Raw genomic sequence first — 20,296 nt, 5'->3', positions numbered from 1 at the left:
AAGAGGACAGAAAAGATTTCCCAGGATGCTACCCAAACTAGAAAATAAGAGCTAAAGAGAGATTGGGCCATTTCCTTCCCTGGGGCATAGGGGACTGGTGGGTGACCTTTATAGAGATCTATAATAATCATGAGAGGCATGGTTAAGGAGGATAGCCAACAGCTTTTCCCAATGGTAGGAGAGTCTAAAACTAGAGAGAGGGTTTAAGGAGAGAGGGTAGAGATACAAAGGGGTTCACAGAGGCAGTTGTTTCACAGAGAGAGTGGTGAGTGTCTAGAATGGGCTGCCCAGATGTAGTGGTAGAGGCAAGTGCAATTTCATCATTTAAGAAACATTTGTACAGGTACATGGATGGGATAGGATTGGAGGGGTATGGACCAAATGCAGGCAATTGGGATTAGACTAATTGTGAAAACTGGGGTGGTATGAACAGATTGGGCCAAAGGGCCTGTTTCCATGCTATAAACCTTTATGACTATTAGCGATAGTGAGCAAGGCTCTGTGTGGAAAAGGTCTTGCCTCTAAAATTTGGCTGAGTTTTTTGAGGAAATGATGAAGATGAAAATGATGAAGTGCACACACTACTCCAAGTATGGCCTTACCAATGTCTTGTACAGTTGCAACAGGATCTCCCAACACCTGCGCTCACTGCCCCGATAAATGAAAGCAAGCATTCAGAAAGCCTTCTTCACCACCCTGTCTACCTGTGACTCCACTTTCAGGGAGCTATGAACCTGAACACCTAGATATCCTTGTTCTATAACATTCCCCTGGGCTTACGTTCACTGTGTAAGTCCTGCCCTGGTTTGACGCACCAAAATGTAACACCTTACACTTATCTAAGTTAAACTCCATCTGCTATTCTTCAGCCCAATGGCTCAATTGATCAAGATTTCGCTGCAATCCCAGATAACCTTCACTGTCCACTGTACCACCAATCCTGGTATCATTTGCAAACTTATTGACCATACTTACAAACTTCTCATCCAAATCATTTATGTAAATGATGAATAATTGGACCCAGCACCAAACCCTATGGCACATCAGTAGTCACAGGCCTGCAGTTTGAAAAATAACTTTCCACCACCACCCTCTGTCTTCTACTTTCAAACTCAGACACAGGACACCAGCTAATAGTCTAACAGGTTTTTTTTTTTTAAATCACAAGCTTTCAGAGCTCTGCTCCTTTGCCACTGGACTATAACCTGGTGTCATGTGACTTCTGACACTGCCCACCCCAGTCCAACACCAGCACCTTCACATCATTTCTAACTTCAAGCCAGTTCTTATCAAATTGGCTAGCTCTTCTTGGATAAGTCCAATCTTTTCCAAATGTGAGAAAATCCTGTCTTTAAGAATTTCCCCACCGTGTATGGTTCACTGGCCCATAATTTCCTGGATTACTCCAGTTGCCCTTCTTAAATGAAAAAACAACATTGGCTATTGTCCAGTCTTCTGGACCTCCCCTGTGGCGAAAGAGAAAAATGGTTCTCATTGCTTGTCTGCTTCCATTAAGAAGGATATAGATCCCTCATGAACAGAAAATAAATGATTCTGATTTAGCGGTGATCACTTGCTTTAATAATGCTGTAAAGATACCTGAATTTTGCAAGTCCACTTCCAGAAGGCATTCGACATGGTTAAGTCATAAGTTATGAGCTCACAGTGTTTAAGGTAGTATATTCATGTAGTTAGAGAATTAGCTTATGGGCAGGAAACAGAGAGTGGGATAAGGGATTTTCAGGTTGCGACCTGTCACCAGTGGCATTCCAGAGGGATCAGTGCTGGGGCCACAATTGTTTATAATATAAATTAAAGACTCAGAGAGAGGGAGTGAATGCACTGAAGACAAATTTGCAGATGACAGGAAAATATATGGAAAGGCAGGTTGCAAGAGGCAAACAAAGATTACAGATAAATTTTGATAGGTTAAATATGAGAGCAAAAATTGGCAGATGGAGTATAATTTGGGATAATGTGAAGTTGTTCATTTTGGGAGGGACAGAATGACTTAAATGGAGAAAAAAAAACTTCAGAAGTGTTACTTGCACATGAAACAAAGAAAGCTCCAACACAGTAACAGCAGATAATCAGGAAAGCTAATGGAATATTGGTCTTTATTTCAATGGGACTGGAGTATAAGAGTAGGGAAGTCTTACTGAAACTGTACCAGGAACTGGACAACGTTTAGAGTACTATGAGCAGTTTTGGTCCCCTATTTAAGGAAAGGTATAATTTCACTGGAGGCAGTTTGGAGAAGGCTGACTAGGATTACCACTGGTATGGAGCGATTGTCTTATAAGCAAAAATTAAACAGGTTGTGTCTCTGCTCACTGGAGCTTAGAAGAATGAGAGTTAATCTTCTTGAAACATAAGAAACAAAATGGGCTTAACAGTGTAAATGCTGACAGGATGTTTTGTCTCATGGGAGAGTCTAGGGGATTGTCTCAGAATAAAGGGGTGCCAATTTAAGACTGAGACAAAGAGAAATCTTTTCTCTCAGAGTCATTGGAACTCCTTGCCACAGAGTGAGCAGAGTCCTTGCGTGTATTTAAGGCTGAGATAGATTCTTGATTAGATGGGGAAATCAGGAGTTATGGGGAAAACACAGGAAAGTGGACATAAGGAATACCAGATCAGCCATGAGCCGACTGAATGGTGGAGCAGGCTCAAGGGGCCAACCAGCTGACTTTTGGTCCGATTTCTTTTCTAATTACTTTTGGACGGAGATGTGTGGAAGGCTCTGTTCTGATTGACAGTACAGGCGTTTAATACTTGGACAAATCAGCCTGGGTGCACAGCTGTTTACTTTGGATGGATTTGTTGGACTATGTTGGTATAAATAGCTCATGAACTGTTAACAGGCGTTCGGCGTTCATACCTGTAAAATGCCGGTACCGTCTTTCATGTTAACAGCTATTAATTACATTTGGTTGGGTCTGGAAACCATATGAATGAGACCACACCTGGAGTATTGTGTGCAGTTCTGGTCTCCAAATTTGAGGAAAGACATTCTGGCTATTGAGAGAGTGCAGCGTAAGTTCACGAGGTCAATTCCTGGAATGGTAGGACTACTTTACGCTGAAAGACTGGAGCGACTGGGCTTGTGTACCCTTGAGTTTAGAAGACTGAGAGGGGATCTGATTGAGACATATAAGATTATTAAAGGATTGGACACTCTGGAGGCAGGAAACACGTTGGGTGAGTGCTGAACCAGAGGATACAGCTTAAAAATACGGGGTAGACCATTTAGGACAGAGATGAGGAGAAACTTCTTCATTCAGAGAGTGGTGGCTGTGTGGAATGCTCTGCACACAGAGCAGAAGGCAGTGGAGGCCCAGTCTCTGGATTCATTTAAGAAAGAGTTGGATGGAGCTCTCAAGGATAGTGGAATCAGAGGTTATGGAGATAAGGCAGGAACAAAATACTGATTGAGGATGATCAGCCATGATCATATTGAATGGTGGTGCAGGCTTGAAGGGCAGAATGGCCTACTCCTGCACCTATTGTCTATTCTATTGAATGTGTACATGGGATATAAAGACCGTCAGAGAGGCTAATATTCATTCAGAGGGATATTTTCTGCAAAAGAAATATATAATTTTACCACCAAAATGTTCTTAAAGATTTAACAGTAGGTAACGTTGCTACTTCAAATCCAAGGGTTTGAAAATTAGGGGAAGGTTTACCTCTCGTATTTTAGCATTTGATGGCTGACATCTCTGGCTCATGTATATATGGTTGAACAGCACTTCATTACAATATTTAGCATCGACAAAAGCAATTAGGGCAAGCGATTAGGACCTAACCTCAATGAGGGTAGGTGCAAGTTCAATCTGGAATACTAAATTCTACGGTTGTATTCAACAAATGCAGATCATTTGATGTAAATTGAAATGAAGTCATTTCAATCGAATACTAGACGAATAAACTCAGCAAATTTATCAGCAACTTTTGAGAATCTGTTGATTGTATTTTCTGGACTTGGTTACCAATTTTGGAAAATGCAACATTCTTAACCTTTACTAATGAATCTGAACATTAATACAGAGCTTAAAGGAGAACCAAATCAACTTCTGTTTTGCAGTTTGATTAGCAGACTTATTTTCACTAACTGCTCTGGGACTCCAGTTTCAGACTGCCTATATTGCAATGCTATGTAAAGTGAAATTATTCTGAGTTGAATAGATTAGATTACTTGCAGTGTGGAAACAGGCTCTTCAGCCCAACAAGTCCACACCGACCCCCTGAAGCGCAACCCACCCAGACCCATTCCTCTATACCTAACACCACGGGCAATTTAGCATGGCCAATTCACCTAATCTGCACATTTTTTTTTTTGGACTGTGGGAGGAAACCGGAGCACTCAAAGGAAACCCACGCAGACACCGGGAGAATGTGCAAACTCCACACAGACAGTCGCCTGAGGTGGGAATTGGGCCCACGTCTCTGGTGCTGTGAGACAGCAGTGCTAACCACTGTGCCACCGTTCCGCACACAGTTGGAGCCTGTTTGCTCTGTACCACCTGGAAAAAAATGGGTTGGAATCTGAAAAGGAATCTGTACCCCATCGATTTAAATAAAAAGAACACAGGATGGACTGCTTCACAGTGTGAGTTCCATCCACCTCGATCTCCTGATTTGTGGTGTACTCCAACATTCTGGGATACAATGGCCACAGACTCAGGAAAATCTTTCTTTTCAGTCTGAACCTGCCACAATATTTTTCGTTGAAATCAAGTTGCCGCACAGGAACCCGATTATCATGCTGCACTGATACATAATATAGCACTACCATCCCAATTAATTCTGACTTGAGTGCACTCCAATGCAAAACTTGGCATTTGCACACAATGCTCTTTTTGGTGAGGATTTTGCTGTACCTACTCTTGGAAGAGCTGGGAGGTGGAGGGTTCTCATTACATTTGATGGCATTTCATTCTAAAACTTATTTTTAAGTGACATTTTAGATGCTCTAGCTGAGAGGGGAAGAATGTGGGCCTTGGCTGATGACCTTCCACTGATTGCCTGACACAAAGCTTTTTTTTCTCAGTAACATCTTGATGAAATTGTATGCAAACTTTATGCAAATATGATTATGGAGATTTATTCTGCATGTGAAATGGCATTGCATAGTAAAGTAACACATTGCTCAGGGGGGCACAATACGTGGAAGCACACTGATTGTCTCTCTGTGGGCAATAAAGTCTGAATAATTCTCAATTTTTTTCAGTCAGCTGACCAGAGATTACACACTGCAGCAAAGTTGCACTGAACTGAGTCATCATAAAAACAAACTTGATTTGGAAATTTAATCGCTCCAATTGTGGGTACTGATGTCTTCATTTACACATTTGCTCACTGTGGGGTGGCAAGTTGGCTCAGTGGTTAGCACTGCTGCCTCACAACACTAGGGGCCCAGGTTTGATTCCAGCCTCGGGCGACTGTCTGTGTGGAGTTTGCACGTTCTCCCCGTGTCTGCGTGGGTTTCCTCTGGGTGCTCCGGTTTCCTCCCACAGTCCAAAGATATGCAGGTTGGGTGAATTGGCCATGCTAAATTGCCCATAGCGTTCAGGGGTGTGTAGGTTAGGTGCATTAGTAAGGGTAAATATAGGGGAATGGGTCTGGGTGGGTTACTCTACAGTGGGTCAGCGTGGACTCGTTGGTCTGAAGGGCCTGTTTCCACACTGTAGGAATTCTATCTAAACATTTGTCCTTAGACATCACTTCCATCATTGTTTTGTGACCAAGAATGGCTTTCACACGCTCCTAGATTCTATTTCTCCGTTTGAAATCTTCTATGTGATTCAGAAATCTAGAATTGTCGTTTAGAAATGACTTGCTTCAGGCAGCCTTCCATTTATAAAGGCACTGTGTCCTTTAAAAGGAAGCTGCAGCTGAACTAAGATGAAGAATAATCATTTAAGTTATGAGGGAGAAGGAATAACATATCAAGGGGAGGAAACAGCTTCCTGAATGGGACCGGGTAGCAAAGATTCTCAAGGTCCAGAACATGACCTGCTAATAATGACTTCAGTTGGGTAGTCATGGCGATTGAATTGCACACCGCATCTCTCATCCACCACACCATGCACCTCACACTGCTTGATGCACCACACCCACATCACCCACCTGACACTCAGGACTCAACTTTAACATTCCTACACTAACCTTTTCTTTTAAATAGGATCTATACATGGAACAACAATTCATACCTCACACCTGAAAATTTTAAAAATCCCAAGTTGTTGACCAGACCACATTGCAAAAAGTAAACTTGAGAAAATTTCTCACAAGGAAGTCAATTCTTCTCAGTGATTAGAATTGGTTGGAATGTATACTGGAAGTTGTCATTCAAAGCAGTGTGTATGGACTAAAAATCTTGGAACTGCTATCACTTCTCTGCATTTCCACCACAGATACAATAAAGAGCTCCAGGAAAGATCTAGACCCAAGCCAACATTCAGGACCAGGGAGAAAATGGTGGCGTAAGAATAAAGGAACTGGACAGGCCCATGAAATTAAGATCATTGCTTGCATGGAGAATAAATATCTACATGGAATAGTTGAGTCAAGCAACCCGAATGCATGTCGTTATTTCTATGCAATTTTCTTCTGCTTGCTGCTGAGTTCTTTAGACTTGCTTCAGTTTACAGTCCTCAAGCCTCAGAGCAGGATGCACTGAACTAGGAACATATAACATGATGTTAACCCCATTGGTGCCATTCCAAAATGAGTTTTTTGCAAGTTTTATTGGAACACTGACAAATATTTAAATATTCCATGTGACCTAAATATCCTTTGATTATATTAAGTACTTACTGTTTTGCGTACATTCTGAGTTGACAGTTAGACATTGTAGAGCCAGCATTATTAAATGCCATTGGGGAAGTGTCTGTGGTGATTAAATTAAGCTTTTCCTTACCTCCATATCCTTGCTCTTTTCTTTATTCCTGCTTGTTGAACTCTTGCCATTAGTACAGGTTTCCCTTGCTGGGACGACTGAGATCTGCTGCAGTGGCATGTTCCAGTTGAGGTTATGTTAGGTACCAGATTGGATGAATCACTAATATTACCACTTCTTCCAGGTAAGTCAACTGCATGATTGTTCACTTCTTATTTCTGTCAGGCTCCATTCTGTAAATAAATCAGATACACAAGTATAAAGCACACAGCTATTCACACAGTGAAGGTGGATACCAAAATTCCTCACGTGTTTTTCTTTCAATCTTGAATGACGCAAAAATGAGATTGTGCAAATCCCCAAAATACTGATGAAAATGCATTCACCTTCACTCACTTCCAATAGTTCTGCCAACAGGATTCTACTGTACATTTTGCAAACCATGGCACAGGAAAAAAATAGATTTGTCAGGCACCTATTATAAAATTCTTCTTGTCATGGCAAATAAGGTACAAGTTCTTGGTGACAGCTGCTGTCCCTCTGAGTTTTCCCAATGGCTAGAGATGCACTGAATGGGTAAACAGGCAGAAATGCTTAATGCCCTTCTTTAGATAAATCCCCTTCTTCTGGAGCAGCTCGGACAGCCTGCTGGATAGTTCATGCATTCAATCTACTTAGATCACTGTGATGCGAATAGCCTTGGCTACCCTGAGAAATAGCACTGAGTGAATGTGAGGTAAAAAGACTCCAGAGATAAGCTCTTCAGAGCTTATTACCTTCGTATGACCTGCTGAGCAGAAACTCGCTTTGTAAAAGTTCAAAGTGCAATTCGTCATTACTGCTGCAAAATTGCAACTAATAACTTATAGATTATATTTCACCATTAATAGATCCCTTCCAATCCACAAACGCCTGCAGTTGAGTTGTTTACCACTGCATAATTGATTATACTTTAACAGGACAGGCATGTTCAGATTTTTAATCTCTTGAGAAGAAGCACTCTAGTATAGACACCAAAAAAAATGTTAACTGAATTGGAATATCACCCTAGCTTCTGACCTGAAGTCTTCCAGTGGGCAAACCAGATCCCTCTTCTATTCATCTACTCTGACTGACTTTCTCCATCTTTCATTCATAAACTTTGGAAAGAGTTTTCTCTTTTAATAACTCGCAGGGTGTGGGCATCACTGGCAAGGTCAGCATTTATTTTCCAATTACCTTTCAGATGATGTGAACTACCATCTTGAGCTGCTGCAATCCATGGGGTGTAGGTACAAGTCACAGTGCCATCAGGAAGGAAGATTCAGGACTTTAATCCAATGACAATGAAGTAATGGTGTTATAATTCCAAAACAGGTTGTGGAGACTTGCAGATGATGATGTTTCCATGCACCTATTGTCCTTGTTTCTTAGGTAGTTTTGAAGGGTATTCTCAAGGAAGTCTGGTGCAGTGCTGAAGTCCTAAAGACTTATGTCTAGAATAAACCATGTTCTAAGTCAAGCAGTTCCAGAACCTTTATGACATTGGTATCTATATGACTTGTGGAAAATTGCTCACCTTTATCTTGTTCAGAGGAAGTAGGACGAATTCATTCCATCCATTTATCACCCTATCTTATTACTCTCAATTTCTGCTAAGTTATGGAAGATGTTGTTGATAATGCTATCAAGTGATACTCACTAAGTATCACTTAGTTTGGGTTTTGACAAGACCACTCAATTCAAGACCTTATTTCAACCAAAACTGACATAAACCGCTAAATTCTCGATGTGAGGGGAAAGTGACTGTCATTGCCATCAAGCAGCATTTTACCAAACGTGGCATTTCAGGAACTCTAGTGAAGCACCAGGGAGGGTGAGGGCTGACGTTTCCACATGCTGGAGCCATACCGAACACAATCCTTACTCTACCACTAGTGTGCAGTGGCGGCAATGTACATCATCTACGAGCAAATGAGAATATTCAGCCCACGCACTTCAATAACAGCCTTGGCGTTGTTTCTGAGGTGTTCTGGGCCTGACAACACCTGAACGTGACAACTTGAACAGCGGTGGCACATTCACTTGCGCAAACAAACTTGATCAGGTTTGTATGCCTCTAGCTAGCTCATTGGAAGCATTTTCAATCAAATTTGCTGTAGAACCAAGGAAATCTACAAAGCTGTAAGAGACACAGCTGTCTGACACATTTCAACTTGACTTTATACAAATTATGCGTATTCTACATATGAAATAAAGGTGGAAATTTATGCAAACATTATGGCAGGAAAACAAATACCGTCTCTTAACAAAATTACATCTCACACCACAGATGTAGGATATTTCTTCCGACTGACCTTTCTTGATCTTGAATTTATTGTTATGTAAAAGCTCCTTACCCTGTTCTAAGTTGATGAGGGCAAACTTAGTTTGTTCATTACACATTAAACCAGTTGAGTAGCCCAGTTAACACCATGTCCCATTTTGTCTTACATGACAAAGAAAATAGTACAAAGTTAAAAATCACACAACACCCGGTTATAGTCCAACAGGGTTAATTGGAAGTACACTAGCTTTCGGAGCGACGCTCCTTCATCAGGTGATTGTGGAGGGCTCGATCGGAACACAGAGTTTATAGCAAAAATTTGCAGTGTGATGTAACTTAAATTATACATTGAAGAATTGATTGTCTGTTAAGCCTTTCATCTGTTAGAATACAGTGATAGTTTCACTTCTTTCATGTGTAAATCACAAAACCCTTTTTTTAAAAGTTGCATTCTCGGGTTAGCTGTTAACAATGGTGGTAACTAGACAATATGTTGAAGGTGTTAGCCCCCTGTGTTCTCTGTCTATGACCTGATGTTTAGATTGATTCCAATCTAAAAAGTGAGATAACAGAGTTTTACATAAATTCATGCAGTTTTTGAGCTCAGAGTTCTACATGAATGTATGTGGTTTTTGAGCAAAGTGCAATGTAACTCTGAAAGTACCAAAAAAATTCACCACACAAAATATATGTGTGCATGTGGGTCGTTGTCTATCTGTGTGTGTGTCTGTCTGGGGTGGGGGTTGTGAGTGTGAGAAAGTGTGTGTGTGTGTATTGAGTGCAGAGTCTGTGAAGGGGTGCATGTGTGGGAGTGTGTGTGTCTACAAGGGTGTGTGTGGATGTCTGTGTGTGCATCTGTATGTACCTGTGTCTGTGTGTATGTGAGAGTGTGTGTGTGTAGGAATATCTGTGTGTGTGTGTGTGTAGTGCAATGGTGATCACCTGTAATGTGACATGAACCCAAGGTCCCAGTTGAGGCCCTCCCTATGGGTACCGAACTTAGCTATCAGTCTCTGCTCGGCCACTTTCCTCTGCTGAAAATGTGTTGCTGGAAAAGCGCAGCAGGTCAGGCAGCATCCAAGGAACAGGAGAATCAACGTTTCGGGCATAAGCCCTTCTTCAGGAATGAGGAAAGTGTGTCCAGCAGGCTAAGATAAAAGGTAGGGAGGAGGGACTTGGGGGAGGGGTGTTGGAAATGCGATAGGTGGTGCAGTGAGAGAGGGACTCACTGAAATCCTTGCAGAGGGAGGAAGAGAGCTTCTTCAAGGAAGGCATCCTTGCAAGAGGATTTGCAGTAGGTTAAAATCTTCGAGGAGAAAGTGAGGACTGCAGATACTGGAGGTCAGAGCTGAAAATATGTTGCTGGTAAAGCACTTTCCTCTGCTGCCTGTCCCAAAATCCACCTTGGAGGATGGTCACCCGAAGGTCCGAGGCTGAATGTCCTGGACCACTGAAGTGTTCCCCAACTGGGAGGGAACCCTCCTGTCTGTTGATTGTTGTGCGGAGCCCATTCATCCATTGTCGTAGCCTTTGCTCGGTTTCCCAAATGTACCATGCCTCTGGGCATCCTTGCCTGCAACGTATAAGATAGACAACGTTGGCTGAGTCACATGAGTACCTGCCATGTACAAGGTGGGAGGTGTCCCCATGCGTAATAGTGGTATCTATGTCCACACTCTGACACGTCTTGCAGTGTCCACCGTGACAGGGTTTTATGGAGTTGTCCTGAGAGCCGGGCAGTTTGCTACGAACAACGATCTGTTTGAGGTTTGGTGATTGTTTAAAGGCAAGTAGTGGAGGTGTGGGGAAGGTCTTGGTGAGGTGCTCATCATCATTGATAATGTGTTGCAGGTCACGAAGAACATGGCGTAATTTTTCAGCTCCTGGGAAGTACTGAACAACGAAGGGTACCCTGTCGGTTGCAGCACGTGTCTGTCTCCTGAAGAGGTAATTACGGTTCCTTGCTGTGGCACGTCGGAACTGGCGGTCGATGAGTTGGGCAATGTACCCCGTTCTTGTGAGGGCATCCTTGAGTACTTCCAGGTGTCCGTCACGTTCCTCCTCATCTGAGCAGATCCGGTGTATGCGTAGGGCTTCTCCATAGGGGATGGCTGTTTTAATATGTTTTGGGTGGAAGCTGGAGAAGTGTAGCATTGTGAGGTTGTCTGTGGGTTTGCGGGAGAGTGTGGTGCTGAGGTGCTGAGAAAATAGTGTGTGGTTTGTTGGATGAGCTGCTGATTATTTATGGTTTGGATTTGTGCTACTAGAATAGACTAACCTTTTTCCAAATTTGTTGCAAAATGTTACACTGCATCAATTGAAATGATGATGACATTGTTAGTGATTTCTTAAATGCAACTGCAATCAAAATCCAGTTTACTGTTAAATACTTGAAATGAATAATGTATGGTTATAATGAAGAATAATGAGCTGAATGCTATATTACTCATAACACATCCATATTCATACAAAAAAAATTATGTATCTCTGTGCAATTGTCATGCATGACTGTATGAGCTATTAGACCCTATTTTCAATTTGATTTTATATTTTAACCACTCAACAAAAGCAGGAAGACACAGACTTATTCATTCTGTGTTGCAATTAACTCAAGAGATCCCTGGGTGTCAGTCATCTCTCCAACTTGGCTCCACCTTCACTCATCCTCATTAGAGTCCCCCCCCCCGCACCCTCCCCTGCACCCCCGCCCCCCGAGGATGCCAAAAAATCTTAAGATATTCGTTAAGACTTCTTATAAAGTGACCAATGACCCTCTGTAAAGATCTGTTTGGGAGCATGTACCCTGCATTTCCCACAGAGGTTAGGTGACCCATGCCAGAATATCATGCTGCCTCTGGAAAACAGTGCCTGGGTTGCACCAGAGTAATGCTTTCTGCATCTCTAGGCTCTTCACTCATTGTACCATTCACTTCGGACCTACTTCAATGGTCACAGCAGTGCTGCCTTGCATTGGCTTTTTGTACTTTGCCTCCTCAGCCAGGTTAATATTATTTCTGTCTTGCCATGTGATTTAGTGCAGACAAAAAGGCACAAGGTTTGTCATGGTTGTCCACAGTCCTCCGTCCAATCAATGGTCAGAGCTTTCAGTCAGGAGGTGGGTACACTAACAGAGGTAGAGTGAGTGTGAGATATTGGAGAGGAGGTGGTGGCACTTGCTGGCACATTGGAGAAAGACATAGAACGTAGAACATTGAACAATACAGCACAGAACGGGCCCTCGATGTTGTGCCGGCCTGTGAACTATTCTCAGCTCGTCCCCCTGCACTATCCCAAAATCATCCATGTGCTTATCTAAGGATTGCTAAATCTCCCTAATGTGGCTGAGTTAACTACACTAGCAGGCAGGGCACTCCACACCCTTAACACTCTCTGCATAAATTACCTGCCTCTAACATCTGTAGTTATGCCTCCTCGTACAAGCTGACGTCATCTTCCTAGGAAAGAGACTTTCACTGTCTACCCTATCTAATCCTCTGATCATCTTGTACATCTCTATAATAATCCCCCCTTAGCCTTCTTCTTTCCAATGAGAACAGACCCAAGTCTCTCAGCCTTGCCTCATAAGTCCTTCCCTCCAGACCAGGCAACATCCTGGTAAATCTTCTCTGCACCTTTTCCAATGCTTCCATATCCTTCCCGAAATAGGGCGACCAGAAATTGGCTTTCTTCCTGCGGTGGATTCTGGATTAATGGTGCTGGAAAAGCACAGCAGTTCAGGCAGCATCCGAGGAGCAGTAAAATCGGCGTTTCAGGCAAAAGCCCTTCATCAGGAGTACAGGCAGAGAGCCTGAAGGGTGGAGAGATAAGTGAGAGGAGGGTGGGGGTGGGGAGAAAGTAGCATAGAGTACAATAGGTGATGGGAGAGGGGATGGAGGTGATAGGTCATGGAGGAGGGTGGAGTGGATAGGTGGAAAAGAAGATAGGCAGGTAGGACAAGTCATGGGGACAGTGCTGAGCTGGAAGTTTAGAACTGGAATGAGGTGGGGGAAGGTGAAATGAGGAAACTGGTGAAGTCCACATTGATGCCTTGGTGTTGAAGTGTTCCGAGGTGGAAGATGAGGCGTTCTTCCTCCAGGCGTCGGGTGGTGAGGGAGTGTCGGTGAAAGAGGCCCAGGACCTCCATGTCCTCGGCAGAGTGGGAGGGGGAGTTGAAATGTTGGGCCACAGGGCGGTGTGGTTGATTGGTGCGGGTGTCCCAGAGATGTTCCAAAAAGCGCTCTGCTAGGAGGCGTTCAGTCTCCCAAATGTAGAGAAGACTGCATCGGGAGCAACGGATACAATAAATGATATTGGTGGATGTGCAGGTAAAACTTTGATGGATGTGGAAGGCTGCTTTAGGGCCTTGGATGGAGGTGAGGGAGGAGGTGTGGGCGCAGGTTTTGCAATTCCCGCGGTGGCAGGGGAAGGTGCCAGGATGGAAGGGTGGGTTGTAGGGGGGCGTGGACCTGACCAGGTAGTCACGGAGGGAACGGTCTTTGCGGAAGGTGGAAAGGAGTGGGGAGGGAAATATATCCCTGGTGGTGGGGTCTTTTTGGAGGTGGCAGAAATGTTGGCAGATGATTTGGTTTATGCGAAGGTTGGTCGGGTGGAAGGTGAGCACCAGGGGGGGTTCTGTCCTTGTTACGATTGGAGGGGTGGGGTCTGAGGGCAGAGGTGCAGGATGTGGACGAGATGCGTTGGAGGGCATCTTTAACCACGCGTCAACTCGGTCGTCATTAATGGAGATGGAGAGGTCCAGGAAAGGGGAGGGAGGTGTCGGAGATGGTCCAGGTAAATTTAAGGTCAGGGTGGAATGTGTTGGTGAAGTTGATGACTTGCTCAACCTCCTCGCGGGAGCACGAGGTGGCGCCAATGCAGTCATCAATGTAGCAGAGGAAAAGACGAGGAGTGGTGCCAGTGTAATTTCATCCTGCGGTGCTGGGCAGACCTCCATACAGTCGAGACAACTTTAACCTAAGTAGCAATCTTGGACCAGCCTGGCATGGTCTGGTGTCATATATTTGCACCGCCCAGACAAAGGCCTTCTGGGTATTGGGTTTGCATCAGTCATAAACCACCACCTACTTTTATCCCATTTTCCAGCACTTGGCCTATAACCTCATATGGCTTAGCATTGCAAGTGCACATCTAAATTTATCATCAATGTTTTGAGGGTTTCTGCCCCCACCGTCCTAACAGGCAGTGGGTTCGTCTGAGTGATGAGTCGATACAAATCAGAGGAACATTTCAACATCGACAACGTCCAAAAAGGAACGACTCTTCTGTTATATATCTATAGGTTTAAACAAATGGCTCCTATTCATAATGCTTCACAGCTTTGTAAAATCATCTGGATCAATAGTACTGTCCAATATTTTCCAAAAGACATTTTAGAATCATTTTCTGTAATAGACAGCATTATAGTTGCTAAAAGGACTCAAGTGAGTACCGACTCCAGTATCTGTAGCAGTCCTGGGGAAAGTGAGGGCTACAGATGCTGGAAGTCAGAGTTGAGAGTGTGCTGCTGGCAAAGCACAGCAAGTCAGGTCCTCCTGCCGAAGGGCTTTTGTCTGAAACGTCGATTCTCCTGCTCTTCAGTTGCTGCCTGACCCCATGTGCTTTTCTGGCACCACACTCTCAACTCTGTAGCAGTCCAATCTGATAGATTAGGCCAGAGTGAAACACTGTTTCAGCAGGATTTACGTTGAGGAAATTAAATCTTTACACCGAATCATTTAAAACAAAGTAGTCAGGAGATGAGACCTTGAGCAATTAACTCGCTTTAAAACGGACCGTGGGGAATTACATCTGCGTTCAAGTAAAGCAATTCCAAAGAAATACAGAACGTTACAAGTTATGTAGAAAATACAAGCTCACTGCCACTTAATTATGCAACCTAGGGACAGTCATAAAACTCCCATACATTTTCCAAACCCACATTTCTTTATGTCTACAAAACTGAATGTTATCTTATACTCCCAAGTTTAGCTCAGCTAGAATTATTGACAAGGGACAGAGAGAAACAATTAATCATTCTTTCGGACAGAGCTAATGGCACTGAGGAGTTGAGGCATCCTGCAGCTGCAAGGTCAGTCTTATCAGAGCAGAAGTGTTCTCACACGACACTAGCAGGCCAGAAATCTTACTGCAAAATTGCTTTGTGTCAAAATGGCTTCCAACTGTGACAAAATGGCTCCTATCTGTTTTGTGTCAATTTTGGTCAGCTCTTCCATAACTTACTAAGGTAAAGATAACTGCTCAGTGACCCTGTTCCCATAAGACCAGAACATATATGAGCAGAATTAAGTCTTTTAGCTCATCGCCGTCTGTTCTACCATTCAATCATGGTTGATATCTTTCTCAACCCCATTCTCCAGCCTTCTCCCTGTAATCCTTCAACACCAAGTTATCGTCCAACAGGTTTATTTGGAAAGACAAGCTTTCAGAGCGCTGCTCCTTTGTCATGTAGGTAGTGGAACAGAATCATTGGACACAGAATTTATAATAAAAGATCAACGTGTCATACAACTGATGCAATGGATTGAACAAACCCAGATTGCCGGTAAGTCTTTCATTACTTAGAATGGGGATACAAGTTTCAACTTATTAATATGTAAATCCCAGAACTCCTTTCAAGTCACATTCCCAAGATAACTTAAGGTTTTATAAAAAAAAGGTGACATCTCAGCTTAGACAATGCATTAAAGGTGTGAGGAGGTGTACTAACAACTGAACAACCAAAACTGAACACTGCAGGAAACTACTGGTCAATCCGACCAAAGAACACACCCGTGAACTAAACGCACTGATGAAGACTTTTGATCCAGTCCTTCAGAGTACCCTATGCACTCTCATTCCATCTACTTCTCGTGTAGGGAACTTCTACTGCCTTCTGAAAATACGCAAAGCCAACACTCCATTGTATCAGGCTACACGATCCTGTCTGAGAACGTCTCTGGCTATGTCCAGGGCATCAAAGAATCCCTACAATGTGGGATCAGGCCATTTGTCCCAACAAGTCCATAGTGGCCCTCCCAAGAGTATAACACCCATAACGATTCCCCTACCCTATTACTTTCCAACCTCCTGACCAATGCACCTAACTTTCATATCCCTGAACACTATGGGCAACTTAGCATGGCTAATTCACCTAAGCAGCACATCTTTGGACTGTGGGAGGAAATCAGAGCATCCGGAGGAAACCCATGCGGACATGGTGAGAATATGCAAACTCCACTCAGATAGTCACCCAGGGCTGGAATTGATCCTGGGTCCCTGTTGATGTAAGGCAGCAGTGCTAACCACTGAAGCATCTTGAAACTCATTGTACAGGGGACCCATAGCTTCTAGCGTGGCACTACAGATTTCTTACTGAAACTCAGCCCCCACAGACCAGTCGAACTGGGACCTTTCCTCGTCACAATGGACATGTCAGCACTCTACACCAGCATCCCCGATGACGACAGCATCAGGGCAACAGCCTCAGTACTCAACACCAACAACTGCCAATCTCCAAGCACCGTGCTATAACTCATCTGCTTCATCCTCGACCACAACGTTTTCACCTTTGACAACCAGTTCTTCATCCAGACACACGGAAAAACCATGGGGACCAAATTTGCATCCCAATATGCCAACATTGTCATGGACAAGTTTGAACAAGACTTCTTTGCTGCACACAACCAACACTACACACCAGGTACATTGGCGACATTTTCTTCCTCTGGACCCATGGTGAGGAGTTACTGAAACAACTACACAGTGATATCAATGAGTTTCATCCCACCATCCAACTTACCATGGACTACTCTTTAGAAATCAGTCTCATTCTTGGGCACACGCATCTCCATCAAGGATGGGCACCTCAGTACCTCACTCTATCATAAGCCCACAGATAACGTCGCAATGCTGCATTTCTCTAGCTTCTACCCTAAAAATATAAAAACAGTTATCCCCTACAGACAAGCCCTATGCATACACAGGATCTGCTCGGATAAGGAGGATCACAATGGGCACCTGAACAAGCTGATTGATGCTTTCATAAGAACAGGATATAATGCTCACCTCATCAATTGCCCATTTTGACATGCCACAGCGAGAAACTGTGATGAGTCCCTCAGGAGAGAGACACCGGATATGACCGATAAGGTACCCTTCATTCCCAGTACTTCCCAGGAGCCAAGAAACTATGCCATGGTCTTCACAGCCTGTAACACATTATCAATGAGCACCTCATCAAGACCTTCCCTACGCCTCCACTTCTCGCCCTTAAACAACCACCAAACCTTAAACAGATCATTGTTCGCAGCAAACTACCCAGCTTTCAGGACAATATCAACCACAACACAGCTGAAAATGTGTTGCTGGAAAAGTGCAGCAGGTCAGGCAGCATCCAAGGAACAGGAGAATCGACGTTTCGGGCATAAGCCCTTCTTCAGGAATGAGGAAAGTGTGTCCAGCAGGCTAAGATAAAAGGTAGGGAGGAGGGACTTGGGGGAGGGGCGTTGGAAATGAGATAGGTGGAAGGAGGAAGGTGGAAAATACTGTTCTTCATCCACAAAAGAAACCTTGACCTCCTTCCACCTATCGCATTTCCAACGCCCCTCCCCCAAGTCCCTCCTCCCTACCTTTTATCTTAGCCTGCTGGACACACTTTCCTCATTCCTGAAGAAGGGCTTATGCCCGAAACGTCGATTCTCCTGTTCCTTGGATGCTGCCTGACCTGCTGCGCTTTTCCAGCAACACATTTTCAGCTCTGATCTCCAGCATCTGCAGTCCTCACTTTCTCCTCAACCACAACACAGTACAACCCTGTCATGGCAACCACTGCAAGATGTGTCAGAGTATCGACACGGAAACTACCATTACACATGGGGACACCACCCAGCATGTACATGGTAAGTACTTATGTGACTCAGCCAACATTATCTATCTCATACACTGCAGGCAAGGATGCCCTGAGGCATGGTCCATTGATGAGATCGAGCAGATGGATGAATGGACACCACACAACAATCACCAGATGGGGTGTTCCCTCCCAGTCAGGGAACACTTCAGTGGTCAAGAACATTATGCCTCGGATTTTCAAGTGACTGTCCTCTAACATGGACTTTGGGATATGCAACAACGCAGAGTGGCTGAGCAGAGGCTGATAACCATGTTCGGTACCCATGGGGATGGCCTTAACCGGGACCTTGGGTTCATGTCACACTATAGGTGACCCCAATGTACAATACACGCACATACATACACAGACACACAGACACACAGACACACACACACACACACACACACACAGTCATGCACAAGCACACATACACACACTTACACATGTTCACACTCTCACACAGGCCCTCTCTCATACACACATACTCTCTCTCAGACAGATAGACACACACATGCACTCATGCTCATGCGCGCACCCTCTCACAGGCATATACTACAACACACTTCCGTACACACTCTATCAAGCATGCACGCGCACACACGTGCTCACACTCTCTCCCTCACAAACACACACATATAAGTCTATGGCGTGAATTTGCATTTGCAGATTTGTATTTGCAGATACATTCTATTTTGTTCAAAAAGCGCACAATCTGCAGGTAGTCAGCCCATGTGACAATTTATAAATTCCTACTTTAGAAATAGAACCAGTCTGACTCAAGGTTGGGATGCAAACGGACTCTAACCTCACACCATTGTCTGAGTTGAGATGTCATCTTTTTTATGAAACCTTAAGTTATCTCAGGACTGTGACTTGAAAGAAGTTTTGGGATTTACATAGTAATCGAAACCTGCATTCCCATTCTACATGATGAAAGACTTAACAGCAATCTGGGTTTGTTCAATACATTGCATTGGTTATATGACACTTTGATCTTTTATCATAAATTCTGTGTCCTATGATCCTGTCCCACTAGCTACCTGATGAAGGAGCAGCATTCTGAAAGTTTGTACTTCCAAATAAACCTGTTGGACTATAACCTGGTGTTGTGTGATTTTTATCTTGGAGAAAGTGAGGACTGCAGATGCTGGGGATCAGAGTCAAAAAGTGTGGCACTGGAAAAGCACAGCAGATCAGGCAGCATCCGAGGAGCAGGAGAATCGACGTTTCGGAAATAAGCTCTTCAGCCGGAATGTGGAGGGTGGGGGGCAAAGGGACTGAGAGATAAATGGGAGGGGGAGTGGGGCTGGTGGGAAGGTAGCTAGGATTGCGATAGGTAGATGATTGTGGTGGGTGATGGTGATAGGTTGGAGCAGAGGGTGGAACGGATAGGTATCAATGTTTCGTGCATAAGCTGTTCCCACCAACCACTCCACCCTCCTCTCCGACCTATCACCATCACCCCCCACCTTCATCTACCTATCACCTTCCTAGCTACCTTCCCCCACCCCCACCCACCTTCCCATTTATCTCTCAGCCCCATTCTGCCTCCCCTCCCCTAAACACACAAACAAAAAAAAACTCCTGATGAACATCTTATGCTCAAAACATCGACTCTCCTGCTCCTCGGATGCTGCCGATTTTTAACTTTGTCCTTGATCTCCCTTCTAATCAAGAACCTATCCAACTCTGCCTTAAAGACACTCAATGACTTGGCCTGCATAGCCTTCTGCGGCAATGAATTCCACAGATTCATCACCCTCTGACTGAAGGAATTCCCAGTGGCTTACAAATAGGAATATTTAAGCCTGTTTTCAATGTAGTTCACCAATGCATTAAATGGCTTATTTGCTATTTGATAAATCTAATTGCAGTTTTTAGTCTAACCCATGGTCCATTGGGAGCTTATATGAAGTCCTTCTGAAGGCAGTGAATAAATATGATAAGAAATACCTAAAGTACTGCAGCAAGGAGATTCAGCCCAATTCCTGAGCCTTCTGCTCAATTACACAGATAGAACATAGAACATTACAGTGCAGTACAGGCCCTTCAGCCCTCGATTTTGCGCCGACCTGTGGAACCAATCTGAAGCCCACCTATCCCACACTATTCCGTTATCATCCATATGTTTATCTAATGACTATTTAAATGCCCCTAAAGCTGGCGTGTTTACTACTGTTGTAGGCAGTGCATTCCATGT

The 20,296-nt window shown here is 43.9% G+C and overlaps 1 protein-coding gene across 2 annotated transcripts in view; it reads right to left on the bottom strand.

Annotated features, from left to right (window-relative positions):
- The window catches only part of marchf1 (E3 ubiquitin-protein ligase MARCHF1), a 647,227-nt gene that overhangs the window by 413,139 nt on the left and 213,792 nt on the right, over positions 1-20,296 (bottom strand). Inside the window, exons 1-2 of one of the 2 annotated variants that reach the window (XM_087976603.1) lie at positions 7,291-7,418; positions 6,926-7,137 (exon numbers count right to left, since the gene is read on the bottom strand). In XM_087976603.1, the coding sequence (XP_087832729.1) occupies positions 6,926-7,024 (99 nt within the window). In that variant the 5' untranslated portion in view covers positions 7,025-7,137; positions 7,291-7,418. Of the gene's footprint in view, positions 1-6,925; positions 7,138-7,290; positions 7,419-20,296 lie in introns of those variants that run through there. The other variant, XM_043698895.2, reaches the window with a different exon arrangement.

This window comes from Chiloscyllium plagiosum, unplaced genomic scaffold, assembly GCF_037043375.1.
Source record: "Chiloscyllium plagiosum isolate Xiang-an unplaced genomic scaffold, Cpla_swu_hap1 HiC_scaffold_1, whole genome shotgun sequence".
NCBI classification, from domain to species: Eukaryota; Metazoa; Chordata; class Chondrichthyes; order Orectolobiformes; family Hemiscylliidae; genus Chiloscyllium; species Chiloscyllium plagiosum.
The sequence above is the reverse complement of the archived record's forward strand: the minus strand, read 5'-3'. Positions and strand labels throughout refer to the sequence as shown.